Source organism: Gossypium arboreum, chromosome 10 (assembly GCF_025698485.1).
Source record: "Gossypium arboreum isolate Shixiya-1 chromosome 10, ASM2569848v2, whole genome shotgun sequence".
NCBI classification, from domain to species: Eukaryota; Viridiplantae; Streptophyta; class Magnoliopsida; order Malvales; family Malvaceae; genus Gossypium; species Gossypium arboreum.
This window is the reverse complement of record NC_069079.1, coordinates 124,928,626-124,945,018: the sequence shown is the minus strand read 5'-3', so window position 1 is coordinate 124,945,018 and position 16,393 is coordinate 124,928,626. Positions and strand designations below refer to the sequence as shown.

Here is a 16,393-nt window from a genome sequence, read left to right as displayed (position 1 = left end):
AAATAAATTTTTAAATGTTTTAACTAAAATTAAATTAAATTAAAAAATTAGATTAAAAATGTATATTAAATATGAACTTAATTACTAACTATAATTACTATTTCTTTCTAATAGGTGACATTCACGTGCATACGTGTAGAGGCTGACATCACATATAAATCCAAAATAATGAAGTGCTATAAAATGTCAAACACTTCATCTGGAAAAAATAATCAAACACTTCATTATATCCTTAACATAATCACATCGTCTGCTAAAGCCTTTTTTCTTCACTTCATTTCTATATTGTGCAAATTTCCGCACCTTGCTATGGATGAGAAGATGATAGATGTTGCACAAACAGGAGACATAAACATCTTGTATGAGTTAATTCTGAATGATCCATATGTTTTACAGCGTATCGATGATGTACCTTTTTTCCATACTCCTTTGCATGTAGCAGCCTCTGCAGGGCATATTGATTTTATGATGGAGATGATCAACTTAAAGCCATCTTTTGCAAGAAAGCTAAACCAAGCTGGGTTTAGCCCCATGCACTTGGCTCTGCAAAATCAAAAAACTCAAGCAGTGCTTCGACTCCTCAGGTTTGATGAAGGCCTTGTTCGTGTCAAAGGGCGGGAGGGCTTCACTCCTTTGCATCATGTGGTTCAAAATGGAAATGTTGATTTTTTGATCAAGATCCTTGAGGTTTGCCCCGAGGCTATTGAAGATGTGACTGTTCGAGATGAGACGGTTTTCCATCTTGCCGTAAAAAATGACAGGTTTGAAGCTTTCCAAGTCTTGGTGGGGTGGCTTATAAGGAGCCGCCATAAAGCTGCCAACCGGTGGGAGAAAGAACTACTGAGTTGGGCAGACATTGATGGCAACACTGTTTTACATGTTGCTACTATCAGAAACAGACCTCAGGTATGATAATTTTGCTAGTGAAATTATTTATGTATAAATATACTCAAAGGTTACTTGTATGAATATTCTAATTAACAGGTGGTAAAAGTACTGTTGGGACGCTTGTGTGGTGACCATATCAATGCCAAAAATGTGGAGGGATTGACTGCACTTGATATCCCATCACAATACCCATTGGATGAAGGGAAAGTGGACTATAAGGAGTCCATTAAAGACATGATAAGCAAAGCAGGAGGTTTGAGTGGTTCCTCTTCCTCGCTTCCCAAAACCTCTATCTCTTCATTCCACATCGAATCTTTAAAAGGAAAGGTGTCAGTTCTTCAAAAATTTGCAACAATAGCAAGTCGTGGAAAGAAGGGAATCCCATATGAGATGCGTAACACATTTTTAGTAGTCACAGTGCTAATTATAACAGCCACTTACACTGCCACTTTGAACCCTCCAAAGCAGCCGGATACCATTTCAAAGAATTCCCCGAATTTCCATCTCAAGTATGACGCATCTTTAGGTTCAACCAGCACTGGACCCGCACCAAGTCCTGCTCCCTCTAAAGAAGAAGATTTAAAAAATTTACTAGACGTGTCCACAATGTTTTGGTTATACAACACTTTAACCTTTTGGGCAGCAACTGTTTTAACAGCCTATCTCCTACCCAGCCGTTCAATCTGCTTGTTTATTCTCATAACACTTTCCTTGTTTGGGACCTGTTACATGCTTTTAGTTGCTGTTTCCATACGGACACTCGCACTTCAGTATTTGTTCTCTCTTTCGTCTCCTGGATCCGTTTCCTATCCTAGTCTCAGCATTACTAATTACTGCTTGGCAACGGTACTAGCTCTCGTGACATTATACAAGACATCCTATTATATGCTATACAGGTTTGTACCCAAAAGAAGGTTCTTCCTCCTCCTACAAGTCGTTTCCCTTTGCATCTTTGCTGTTATTCTTGTTCCAGCTATCCTAAATTCTGAATTCATATTGGAGATTACCGAATACGGAATGTAGATTGACAAAGGAACTTGTTTAAATGAGTCAATAAGACTATCATTGTAGGGTTGGATGCTGATATTAGTGTTTTGGATTTAGAAGTTAATAATGCTCCTGGGTTTATAGGCTGATGACCATGATGAGCAATAAATTATTGTAAAGTCTGTTCAGATTGAAAAGAATAGACATTTTGGTGAGCTCTGATTTCTAGTTGTTGAATGTGGGAAAGACTTTCTGATAGGGGAATGGTGGTAAGTGTTTCAAATTTCCCTTTGTGGTCAATGTTTATGGGTTGAACTATTTATTTCACCGGTTATTTTTGTGTTTGAATTGAGATTTGCTGATATTGTGGATTGATGAACGATCCTGGTTGCTGCATTTGAATTTAAGTTAGAATTTTGTGCAATTCGGTGATTGAAGATTTTTTCTAGCTAAGGTCGATCCATGGTGCCAAGCTTTTTTTTTTTTTTTTATAATAAAAGAAAGAGGCAAAAGCCTTAACAACTAATTACCCACAAACGAGCACAGGCGCTAGGGCAAAGAACCAGCAATATCATCACATAGTATAGTTGAAGTTGAGAGAGCATTTCCTGGTGGCTCTCGTAGTAAACTTAGATCAAAACCGGAACCAGATCCCATATGGGCCAAGAAATCTGAAACAAGATTTCCTTCTCTGTAAATATGCTAAAGTCGGATCTCCCGATCATGACCAAAAAGTTCCTTCATACAAGCGACCTGTAAATAAAATGGATATGATTGCTTAGAAGTCATTAAAGGCACTTAATTAGCCACACAATTAAAGGAAACACTAAAACACACATACACGTAAAGGATTACTTCTCCTTCTTATCTTTACCAACATGAAGATTCAAAAGATATAATATTTAGAGGTGAATGTTTGATTGAATAGAGTAAAAATTTTGAATTTATCTATGAGTTTTACTTCAAATTCTATTATATTGATATTTTTATTGATAATAATTTGCATAAAAGATTAAAATTCCTTGAATAATATTAATTATTTTAATTATAAAAGATATTTTTGTAATTCCCTAATTGAATTGATGTTCAATTAATTTGTGACACCAATTCAATTAGAATTAAGCAAAAGATATTTTATTTTTGAATTGATTTTTATTTTATAACTTCAACAATTTTGAACAGAATTTTATTATTTTACTTCCTTTCAACTATAAATCCTTAAAAATATATTAACAAGTTATATAATTTGATTAAATTAAATAATTAAAATGGTTATAATTTTAATATATAAACTAAAAAATTTAAATGGTATTCAAGAGTAAAATCCAACATTATTTCAATGAAAGCAGCAAGAGAAGAGTATTCAAAAGTAAAAAAAAAAGAAAAGAAAGACTAGCAGTAAAGATTACCTTTATCGTTCTGAATACACTACCTATGGATAAGCATGAATTTGATGATCGTCATGTGGAAAGTGAAAAATATAGCTCACAATTTTTTTAATAATTTTAATTTTCAAAATCTTTTATTAACTCTTTTATTGGATGTGTAATAAATAAATTTTTTAATATAACTCGTGCTAATAAAGAAATTATTAAAATTTTATTTTTCATTTTTTTAATCTCTAAACTCTAAATTTTATAATGGATAAGATAAAAATATAATGTAATCTAAAATTCTACATCTCTCCTTAAGTGATACCTGTGAAGAGTTTGTTTACTCTCTCGAGAGATGATATTTCATACTCTTCTCTTCAAGTGAGTCTGATAAATAAGTAGTATCGATTTTGCTCACAAATCCAAATAATGCAGGACAAGAAAAAGTGAAGAAAACAAAAGACGTGTACTGATAGTAAATAGTATGCGCAGGGTATGCCATTGCCTCCCAATTATTGGATATTCCTTAGTGTTTTTCTCCTTCCTTCATTATTGTACCCAATTCCACCATGTGAGGAGTAACCCATTCTCAACTTTCTTAATTACACAAGGCCTTTATTTATTTACGAGTGTGAGTGCAATACTTAAAAGTTGTTCGATAAATAGAAAAATTAAATATTAAAAGTTAAGTTTTTGAGAATTAAATTTAAATTTAAAATATATATTTATATATCATTTAAAATTAATTTCGATTATAATTATACTATTTATTAAATTTTTTTTTGAATTTTTAATGATAAAATATAAAGGATAATGGTAAAAATTAAATTAAAATAAAAAATTAAACATTAACCCTATATTTGGATAAATATAATTAAAGGAAAGAAAATAGGGAAGATTAAAGAATGAAAGGATATATTAACGATTAATTTGCCAATAAATGCAAAAAATAAAAAAAATTACGTGTATACGCTAATTTTAGGGGTGAGCAAAATCCGATTCGATTCGAAAAACTCGATAAAGAATTCAAATTTTGAATTAAATAGTTCGAGTTATTTGAGTTAATCAAGTTATTCGGATCAACTCGAATAAAAAATTAATTTTTTCGGTTTAACTTGAATATGAATTACACAATTCGAGTTATCTGAAAATCCGAATAAGAAAAGACAAAACTATATAGTTTTGATAAATGTTTACTTTATTAAAAGTTAAAATTCAAAATAATTAAGTTAAAAGGTAAAACTACGTCATTTTGATAAATGTTTACTCATTAAGTTAAAAGACTAAATCATTATATTATTCATGTAGTTAAATAATCTTGTACTTCGTCTACTAGTTAAATAATTAGTCCATCTAAATGCAACATTAAGTATAAATAATAGGATTCGTTAACTCGACTCAATTTGACTCGAATTTTTTTGACTCTATTCGATTCGATTCGAAAAAATTTCAAATTGAGTTCAGTTGCAAAAATAGGATTTGTCAACTCGACTAACTCGAAAAGTTTTGACTCGATTCGACTCGACTCGATCGAATACTCATCCCTAGCTAATTGTAGGAAAAATTACGGGAATTTTTTTAAAAAAAAGTTAATCAAAATTTGTATTTTTTTGTTAAAATAAATTGATAAGGTTTATTTGATTGAATTAACTGAATTAAAATTACAAATAATTGTATTATTAATTATTAAGTTCAGCTAATTACCTAATTTTAAATCGAATTAACCGACAACCGAACTTTCAGAAAATCATTAATCGACATCTGACCGAATTAGATTAGTTGTCCGACCGATTAACCGAACTAGATCGGTTCAATCGATTAATTCGGTTTTTACTGAAATTTGAACACCCCTACATTAAAGTGCTAACTTTGTTTAGAAATTACAAAAATAATATTTATGTATTTAATTTTTTATATTTTAGGTCAAACTGTAAGGATAGTCCCTAGATTCTCAATTTGTGCGGGTTTAGTTTCTCTCCTTTTATTTGCTCAAAATTGATCTTTCTACTTTTCGATTTGCTCATTTTCAATCTCTCTGTTGATTTTTCCATTAACTCTATTAAAAAACTAGATACAATAACAAATTTAGCCCTTTAACCTTTGCAACATTTATCAATTTAACCTGTTCTTTTTATTTTTTGCTTCAATTATTAAAAAGTTTTAAAAAATAGAAGAATTTAAAATTATATCTTTCCCATATGTGCATTAAAGATAAAAAAAACAAAACTTAATATTAATAAATACTACTAAAGATTTTATCTTATTTTAACTTGTAATTCTCATTTAGTGGCACTAAATATAATGAATATTAGATAATTTACATTATAAATCATAAACATTCATTTTAATTAAAAAAACATCATTTCATTTTAATTATTAAAAACTTAAGTCAGTTACAATAACACTGTTAAATTATTTTAACCAAATAATTGAATCCACGTTTCTAGCGTGATTTTAACATACCAATAAATTCATACCTAATTAGAATTTTAAATAATTTTTAGATTTATTTATTTTTCAAAATTCGATTAGGTAATAAGATAGAGTTTCTGTTTTCTTCTTCTTCTTCTTGGTGTTGACGACAATATTAGGATAAATATTAGATTAACATTAGAGATTAATATCATATTAGGAGATTAATAATCAAATGTTGTAACACTTCAATTTTCTAATCGAAAATTAAGTAAAGTCTAAAGTTTCATTCTGTTTCAGTCGCACCTTTAGTATATTTTGTATCTATTTCAACAGATGTCTAAATAATTTTTACAAATTAATTTTAAATGTGTTCACTAGACATATGATACATGTGTATTTTCTTTTCATAACCAAAAAAAAAAAAAGTTTCAACAGATCTCATTAATTGAAACTTGGTAGCTATAAAATCATTCCAACAAATAATTTTTTTTAGATTGAAACTTGTGTTCTCATCCTTACAAGAGAAAACCACAGCTACTTAATTCTAAACTTATTGATAGCCACAGGGGTGGCGGTAGAGGGGATATTCAATGCTAGTGATTTGTAGATGCTATTTGTTTAAATTTGGAGTACGGGCATACAAAAGGCATAGTTTTATCATTGGATAAAACTAGATCATATGGATGAACACAATTTTTTAACCTTAAAGTACGAAGCCATCCATAAACCCAAAAGTTTTATAATATAATAACTCCAGGTTAATGAAACCTTCAAAAACATAATAAATATATATATATTTTGTTGCTCAATTTCTGTCTTTTCTATTGTTCCTTTGTTGGCTTAGATCACAGCACCAAAAAGATTAAACATCCATTGCTATAACCTTTCCTATACTAACTCATTCTTTAATGTAGACTATATAAATTACAGTTTAAGTATTTTAATTCTTTTTATAAAATATGATGTAATAATTATTTAATCAATACGTAATTTAAAAATTAATATCTTACTCTTGTTTTTAATTGATTTTTTTTTAAAATTTGATATTCTCTTGATTTTTCTAAAACTCATTCGGTGATAAAAAAATCATTATGATATAAGGTATAAAATAAAATGGTGTCACGAGAGTTATCCAATACACATGATATAATATATGTACAAAATGTGTTGATTCATCAAAAAGCCTACTGGGTACGATTTTTAAATTTAAAAACTCAATTGGATAAAAAAAAAGAACTAGGTGATTTTTTAGCCTAAAATTGTTGAGTACTGATTTGTGTTTGAATTTATACAAGTTTAGTTTAACTCAAGTGTTAACAGATTTTATAACATGATTATGGATTGTATGAAATTATGATTCCACATCATCCCTATCTATTTTTAATAGAAGAATAATAAATCAATTTTTTCTCTTCAAGAGATATTTAATTTATTATTCTCTTATTAAGAAGAGAGAGAAATAATATGAAATCATAATTTCATATTATCTTTTCTCTTATAACATAAATAATAATATGAGAGATTACTTATCAAACGGCAAGAATATCAATTAAAATTTTGACAAATGTAACTTTCTTTAAAATAATAAGCACGCGGACTTGAAAGATTCTTTTTTCTGCCTTCTTTACAAGCAAAGCTGCAGAAAATTCTTGATAAATGATTCCTATTTTAAACTTTGGAGTATGAACATGTGAAAGACCTACTTCATCTCACAGACCACCTTAGTCTTCACTCATTCTAGTAAACATTGTAAGTGGGCTTAAGCTCTTTCAAATTTTCTTCTGTCAATTGGTCCTTCCACCTCACATGGATGAAACGTTGAGAACAGCAGCTCGTACAGGAAATGTTACTGATTTGTACAATTTAATTCAAAGAGATGGAAATGTTTTGAGGCACTTTGATGAGGTGTTGTTTGTCGATACTTCTTCACACATTGCTGCAGACGAAGGATGCATTAGGTTTGCAGTGGAAATTATGAACCTAAAGCCAGCATTTGCTAGGAAGCAAAACCATCAGGGCTTGAGCCGACTTCACATTGCAGTTAAACAAGGGCATAAAGAGATGGCTCTACGTTTCTTGGAAATTGATAAAGATCTTGTTCGTGTCAAAGGAAAGAACGGTAAGACTCCCTTGCACTTCATAAGTGAAGCTGGAAATCATGATGGCATGTTGGATCGAATTTTAGAGATTTGTCCTCAATGTATACAAGATGTTACAATTGAGAATCGCAATGCTTTGCACGTTATTGCTGTAGAAAACAACAGACTGGATGTTCTCCAAGTCCTAATTCGAACACTTTGGAAGACAGACTATGATCGGGAAGTGGTGAACCAAATAGATGAAGATGGAAACACTGCACTGCACTTAGCTGCTTTCCATAAACAACCCGAGGTTTGACTCATCTACTTCAATAGCAGTCCGTATTGATTAGGTTCTTTTGTATTTCATATATAAGATTAACTAAACGTAGCTTTTTGGAACAGATGCTTAAACTACTATTAAACTGCAAAGCCGATAAGCATGCCAACAATCAGGCTGGTTGGACCGTAATGGATGTAGCACAACAACAACATAATAGGGAAAGCATTACTATTCTGCGTGGTTGCTTTATTCCAGAAGTTTCAAACTTTAAATGTAAATTGGAGAAACAAATCGTCAAGCATGTGACAAAGGCATTGTTGAAAATTGCATGGTTTTGCAGCATTAAATTGCATGGGAGATTGTTGACAAATTGCATGAAAATTAAATGGTAGCCATCAATTTTGACTAAAATGTCAAGAATAGGAGGTGCAGATTTTGCACCTAAAATTGACTTGAAATTTTGGCATGGGATAATTTTTTTTTTGGTCATTGAGATAATGGGCTATTTATGATTTGGTCCTTGAATTTCAACTATAAATAGGCCTTCCCATTTCTCATTTCAAAACATCCCAACTATTCTTTCTCCCTTAGTTTTCTCTCTTTTCCCATTTGAGAATTCTTAAGGAATTCTATTTGTTTGTAATATTTTGGAGATAGTGAAGTTATCATCTGGTGTTAGTGCCCGAGGACGTAGGTATAATTTACCGAACCTCGTTAAAACTCTTATGTTCTTTCTTGTCCTATTTTTTAATTAGATTGAACCTATCCCAACAGTTTTACAGGCATTGTCACTGCCCATATAAACACTCCTCCATTTAGTTCTACTAAATCAAAGAGCCACTCCCGGTTAGGGGACATATGATAGGTACAACCCGAATCCAATTTCCACTCATCTGAATGGAACGATGATGATGATGCAACCGGTGATAGTTCAGAGTCATTGGTATCATGCTTTGCAACACAAGCATCTACAACAGCTTTTCCCTTATTCTTCAGCTTTGGACAATTTTTCTTCCAGTGACCTTTCTCATGATAAAAGGCACATTCATCTTTCCCAAGTCTGGACTTTGACTTTGATCTCCCCTTCTGAGTTTTTCTATGAGTGTATGAACGGCCACGAACTACTAAAGCTTCTGTGTCTCTGATTGAGTTTTTCTATTTGTCTTTCTTTCTTTGTTCATAACTGTATAAGGCCGCACAGACTTTGCTCAGAGATATATCACTTTTCCCATGAAGTAGAGTAGTTTCTAGGAGCTCAAACTCCTCAGGAAGTGACCCCAACAGCATCAAAGCCAAATCTTCATCTTTGAATGTCTCATCCATATTTAGCAAATCAGTGACTAACTGATTAAATTTGGTGAAGTGATCATTCATTGTGGTACCTGGGACGTAAGTGAAACGAAACAGTCTTTTCTTCAAGTGGAGCTTATTCTAACTGTTTTTCTTCAAAAAATTTTCTTCAAGTGCCACCTACAACTTATTTGTAGAAGTCTCCTTTGAAAAAGCATACCTCTGCTCTCGAGAAAGGCATGATTGAATTGTGCCACATGCCAACCGATTGATCGCCTTCCAATCTTTCTCCTGTTTATCATTTGGCTTCTTTTCATCAATGGCAATGTCTAGACCCTGCTGAAAAAGGGCATCTAGAACCTCACTTTGCCACATACCGAAAAGGCTCGTGCCATCAAAGATCTCCACGGCCAATCTTGCATTTGCTCTTGTTGGTCTTGTCCATATGGACGATGTTGAAGTTCCTAAACCGTCTGTTATCTCCACAATCTTTCAATATACCTAAGGAAATCTTTTCTGATGTGGAAGATCAGTTTAAACTGCAACCACAAAGCATACTAAGATTAACCTTTGGCGCTTTGATACCACTTGTTGTTCCAATAGGGTTGGAAGCGTGTAAATTATTGTACTAAAAAATCACAGAAAGTTCAATTCCGAGGAAAGAGAGGTGGATCACAAGGATCTCTTAAGTACTAAGTCTTTCCTTAGTCAAAATATCCCTTCTATCGTAAATTAATAGCATAATTAAATACTACTATTATACCCTCAAATATTGAAAGAAAAATAGGACAAGAAAGAACATAAGAGTTTTAACGAGGTTCGGTAAATTATACCTACGTCCTCGGGCACTAACGCCAGATGATAATTTCACTATCTCCAAAATATTACAAACAAATAGAATTCCTTAAGAATTCTCAAATGGGAGAAGAGAGAAAACTAAGTGAGAAAGAATAGTTGAGATGTTTTGAAAAAGGAAAAATTCTACTTCAGAAGATTCCAACAGTAGATAATCCCGCAGATATGATGACCAAGGTGGTGTAACGACGTAAAATTTTTTTTTTTGCTTTCTATCGCTAATTGAGGTGATTTATTGGAAATTTGAAAACCGACTTTCGGTTTTATTAAAAAGGGAGTCGCCACTGATCTTTTTTCTAGGTGAGATTGGACACCTAATAAATCATCTTTTTTGAAAAGAAAATTTATTCTTGAACAAAAATGAAGGCCAAATTTGGGTCTACATGAAAATCCAGAGAAAAATAGGGTTCGAGAGTCGGTTACGCACGAGGAAGGTATTAGCACCCTCGCGACGCCCAAAATTGGTATCTTTATTAAACTCATGTTGTCTTGATTTTCAAAAGTACGAATTCAATTTAACATTTAATCGTGATCTAATTAAAAAAATGAGAATTTTTAGTTTTCGGTTTTTTAGAAGGGTGTTCCGTCTTTAACACGAGCTGACGAATTTCACCTAATATAGCGATGAAATCGATGGCTTAATGTTAAATCGGTACATTGCCTTATTTATTGAAATTAAAAAAAACATGATTAAAAATCTTTAAAGCGGTGAACAGCGAGATGATACAAAAATGGGAGGTAACAAAACATAACAAAGTTAGAAATACGTTGAAACAAATAATAACTACAATAATAATATTAAAACAATAACAACGTATGCGATATTAAACATGATGACAATATTATTAAATGCGAAATAAGAACGAACATATATAAACATATAAGAATAATAAGTAAGGTAACGTAAACTTAATATTAAAAAAATACTAATAATGCTATATATATATATATATATGTGTTAATATATGTAATAATAGAAATGGAAAGTGTATACATAATAATAATATTAAAGCATATACATAATGATGTATATATAATATATATATAAAATGAACATATACAATACATTAGAAATAATAAAAATATAAGAAAGAAAATATATATTAATAATAAATATGTACATAAGATGATCAAAATACGTACATAGAATAGTATAAGAAATATATACATGAAAACATTAAAATATGTACATATATATATATATATATATATATATATAATATATACAATATATACCTATATTAGAAATGATAATAGTATATAAAAAACTATTCACATGCTACATAAGTATGTATATATATACATAAAAATAATGGTGTTAAGAATATACAATATAGTATTAGAAATATACATACAATAGTATAAAAGATATATAACAAACAATATTAAAGTATATACATAACAATATATAAAAATATGATATTAAAATATATATACATAATAACATGAATATATATATATATATATATATATATAATATAGTGTTAGAATATTTACATAATAAATACATAATATAAATACTAATAATGTTAAAAACAACTTATTAATAATATCACATAAATATATTATAATATTAAAAATATATACGTAATATATAGAGGTGTGCATGGGCGGGCGGGCAGGTTCGATCCGGTCTCACAAAAAATTTTAGGCCCGTTTTCCAGGCCCGAGTCCGTCTCCGACTCATATTAAATTTTTTAACTTATTTCATTAAATAAAAATTTTAAAATATATTAAATCATCAAATACATTTAAAACAAATATTAAAACAAGAAATAAATAAAAAATATATTAAAACAATTCTTAAAACAATACACAAATTGAAAATATAATAAAAATTGATTACATTAAAATTAAAATTAAAATATAAATATGATTAAAAATAAAAAAATATATATATTTAGTATATAATTCGGCCGGGCTCGAGCCAAAAAATTTTACCGAGCCGGTCCATTTTCTAAATGGGCCTTATTTTTTTGCCCAAACCCACACTTCGGGCCTATATTTTTACCCGAACCCTCCCATTTTTTAAGGCCTTCTGCTCTAGTAATATATATATATTAGAAATAATAATAGTAGCTATAGTAATAATATATTGATAATAAATAATAAAAGGAATAAAGATAACAGTAATAATAAGAATGATAATCATGAGAATAAAATAAATAATATTTAAAATAAAATAAAATAGCAGAGACAATATGAAAATAAACTTAAATCTGAAAAAAAGACTAAATTTGAAACAAAAATGAAGTTTTGGGGAGATTTTAAAAAGAAATAAAGAAAAAGGATCAAAATGCAACACACGCGTAACCTAAGAGGATCAAAACAGCAATTACTCCTTCCCATCAAAAAGCAGCGTATCAGTGGGGGCTAAATTGAAAACCGTAAAAAATTATGGGGCCAAATTAAAAATCAAAAAAGTACTTGATTGTAAAAGTATGAAAATGCGGAAGGGCTAAAAGCGAAATTATCCCTTCCTTAAAAAAACATGCGGATCCTGGCGGGTCGGGTCGGATTGGTCTGACCCAGGGCAAAACGACTTCGTTTTGTACCCTGGGTTTTAATGTCAAAATGGCGCCGTTTTTAAGCACTATAAATAGCCCAAAAATAAAAAAAAAATCATTTGGAACCCAAAATCAGAAAAAAGAGAGAGAGGGAGAGTTGGTCGATTTCCGATGGGAAATCCGGCCTCAACCCGACTGCCGTCCGACGTTGTTAAAAGATTGGCAAGCCACTGCGTGCACTGTGGTTATTTAAAGGTAAAAATTTTATTTTACTTTTCTTTTATCTATGTCTATGTATATATGTGTTTTTTGAAAGAAAAATAAAAGAAATAGGCGTATATATGCGAAAGAAGAAAGTAAAGATAAAAAATTAACTAAAAAGAACAAGACCTTTGTGTGATGAATTGGTTTTTGATCAGCTTGCTATGTTTTTAGTATTTGAATTTATTCTTCCTTTTGTATTCAACTTTTTTTGTCTGAATCCTCTAAAAAAAATCCCCTTTTTACATTACTTTGTTCGGCTTATATAGCCATCTACATTGCTCTCTAATATGTTTTTGCTGCTTGCGTGTTCTCTTTATTTTGCAGGTGGTGGTTGAACAGTGGAATGGGGGTTGACAGAGGTGATGGGACAGAAGCGGCGGCTAGGGGGGAGGGCTAGGGTTTTTTTTTTTATTTTGTTTGGGCTAGGGTTACGTTGGGCTGTTGGGTTTCTTTTTTTTTTTTAATTAGTTTGGGTTTGGTTTTGGGCTAATGGGTAATTGGGTCTTATTTTGGGTTAGTGGGTTTAGGTTAAAATGGGCCATTCGGGTTTAAGTTGTAAGTGGGCCAAAATTGGCCTACAACAGCTGCCCCTCTTTGCTCATAAAGAAAGGCCAATTTTGCCCGGTCTTGCCAAGTATGGATTTCTTTAGCGCTCTTCTCATCCAAGTAGTGTCTTTCTAGTCCACCGCATCTTGTAGCTTAGTTCAATCCACTACAAATTCGGAGATATGCCTTGTAGCTTTAATCTATTCCAATGTGACTTCAAGGATATGAGATTTGTGGCTTTGATCTGCTTCACTGTAACTTCAGAAAGATAAGATCTACAACTTCAATCTCCTCTTCTACCGCTTCAGTGAGATAAGGTTTGTAGTCTTCTCTTCTGCAACTTTAGAAAGGCAAGATCTGATATCCTCGATCAGCTCCACTGCAACTTCAAAGAGGCAAAATCTGGTGTCTTCAATCAGCTCCAATCTTTATTCTTTATTGAGAAACAAACATCGAAAATAGCTCAGCTTGCGAACTTAGTGTGTGACCTAGGACTCAACTCACCTCTCGCAATATGAGTTAATTTTTTGAAAAACTAAAATTGGAAATACCTCGGCGTGTGACCCGAGGCTCAACTCACCTCTCGCAATATGAGTTGATTTTTAAAACACATAAATTGAAAAGCAGAAATTGAAAATACCTCAGCGTGTCCCAAGGCTCAACTCACCTCTCGCAATATGAGTTGATTTTTGACGAACAGAAATTGAAAATACCTCAGGGTGTGAGCCAAGGCTCAACTCACCTCTCGCAATATGAGTTGATTTTTGAAACATGAAAACGGAAATTGAAAATACCTCAGCGTGTCCTGAGTCTCAACTCACCTCTCGCAATATGAGTTGAGTTTAACGAACAGAAATTGAAAATACCTCAGCCTGTGAGCCGAGGCTCAACTCACCTCTCGCAATATGAGTTGATTTTAACGAACAGAAATTGAAAATACCTCAGCATGTGAGCCGAGGCTCAACTCACCTCTCGCAATATGAGTTGATTTTTTTTTAAAAACAGAAATTGAAAATACCTCAGCGTGTCCCGAGGCTCAACTCACTCTCGTAATATGAGTTGATTTTTTTTAAAAGTGGAAATTGAAAAGCAGAAATTGAAAATACCTCAACGTGTCCTGAGGCTCAACTCACTTCTCGCAATATGAGTTGATTTTTGACAAACAGAAATTGAAATTACCTCAGCGTGTCCTGAGGCCCAACTCACTTCTCGCAATGTAAGTTGATTTTTTTGAAAAGCAAAAATTGAAAATACCTCAGTATGCCCTGAGCCTCAACTCACCTCTCGCAATATGAGTTGATTTTTTTTTGAAAAACAGAAATTGAAAATACCTCAGCGTGTCCCGAGGCTCAACTCACCTCTCGCAATATGAGTTGATTTTTTTGAAAAGTGGAAATTGAAAAGCAGAAATTGAAAATACCTCAGCGTGTCCTGAGGCTCAACTCACTTCTCGCAATATGAGTTGATTTTTGACAAACAGAAATTGAAATTACCTCAGCGTGTCCTGAGGCCCAACTCATCTCTCGCAATGTAAGTTGATTTTTTTGAAAAGCAGAAATTGAAAATACCTCAGTATGCCCTGAGGCTCAACTCACCTCTCGCAATATGAGTTGATTTTTGACAAACAGAAATTGAAATTACCTTAGCGTGTCCTGAGGCCCAACTCAACTCTCGCAATATGAGTTGATTTTTGAAAAGCAGAAATTGAGAATACCTTAGCGTGCCCTAAGGCACAACTCACCTCTCGCAATATGAGTTGATTTTTGAAAACAGAAATAAAACATTAGAATACCAAAACATATCATCCGGTGGAACTCAAGTGTCTTTTCCTTTGATTCAGTACAACTATCATCACATCCTTTTGCTCTATTGAAGTACCTGTATATGTCATGCATGATGTTATCATGATATGCACATGTTTGTCTTAAATGCCTTTATGCCTACATGATTATGCTATGCGCCTTAGGCATGTTTGTCGTATGTCCTTTTTTGTCACGATTTTTGCGATGATCTGCATTCATTACTTCGGCTCTTGACTTTCTCTTTAGGCCCTGTACCCATCCTCAAGCTTCACAAACAATCTGCGTTTCTCAGATATCACTTTTTTTCCCCTAGTTGAACTTTGTCCTTGCTTTGAGGCTCTTCTACTTATCAAATTCTTATTCGGGTAATGCTTAACATTTCTTTTGTTTAAAGTATGTCATTTCACTATTTATCATGTAAATAAACCACATAATGAGATACATGAAAATGGCCAGGTGGGGACAAAAGGGGTACCTCACATTTATTTATTTCAAATGTAGCAAACAAAGAAAGTTAACCAATGATAGTAAAAAAATGTCATAAAGAGAAAAAGGATCGCATTCAACGGATACAAATGCTCTAAATATTCAACGCATGAACTCTTCCACTTTCCTCAATCAAGAATCTTTTTGAGCATGGCTTCTTGCGTAGAAGATTTCGAGCTTTCAGAAATGTTTCAAATACTATAGTCTCACTGTTTGACCCACCGTTCAAAACGCCTTGCTTTTTAAGCCAGTGCTTGCTTCATTAGAACGCCCTTTCGGGTTTTCATCCTAATCTTTTGTGTTAATCAAGATGCCCTTTTCGGGTTTTCACCTTGATTCTTTTTTCTTTTCTTTTCTTTTCTTTCTTTCTTTCTTTCTTTTTTTTTTGACATAATATTTCTTCACAGCATCTGAGTTCACTGGATTCGGTAACTCCTTCCCATCCATCTCAGTTAGAATCAAAGCTCTACCTGAGAAGGCTTTCTTTATGACATATGGTCCTTTCCAATTTGGTGCCCATTTTCCTCGCAAGTCTTTTTGTATTGGGAGAATCTTTCTCAACACAAGTTCTCCTTCGTGGAATTCTCCTGGCCGTATTTTCATGTCATGGGCCGTGATC

At 32.1% G+C, this 16,393-nt stretch overlaps 2 protein-coding genes across 2 annotated transcripts; both read left to right on the top strand.

Moving 5' to 3' along the window:
• Positions 1-214: 214 nt before the first annotated feature.
• On the top strand, positions 215-2,223 carry LOC108488882 (ankyrin repeat-containing protein BDA1-like). Its single transcript, XM_017793160.2, has 2 exons — positions 215-906; positions 985-2,223. Exons 1-2 carry the CDS (start codon positions 310-312, stop codon positions 1,909-1,911), a joined length of 1,524 nt encoding a protein of 507 aa, XP_017648649.1. The 5' UTR covers positions 215-309; the 3' UTR covers positions 1,912-2,223.
• A 5,246-nt stretch (positions 2,224-7,469) lies between these two features.
• Positions 7,470-13,337, top strand: LOC108488200 (ankyrin repeat-containing protein BDA1-like). The gene is made up of 3 exons (XM_017792493.1): positions 7,470-8,054; positions 8,147-8,355; positions 13,265-13,337. Exons 1-3 carry the CDS (start codon positions 7,470-7,472, stop codon positions 13,335-13,337), a joined length of 867 nt encoding a protein of 288 aa, XP_017647982.1.
• The last annotated feature ends 3,056 nt before the right edge of the window (positions 13,338-16,393 follow it).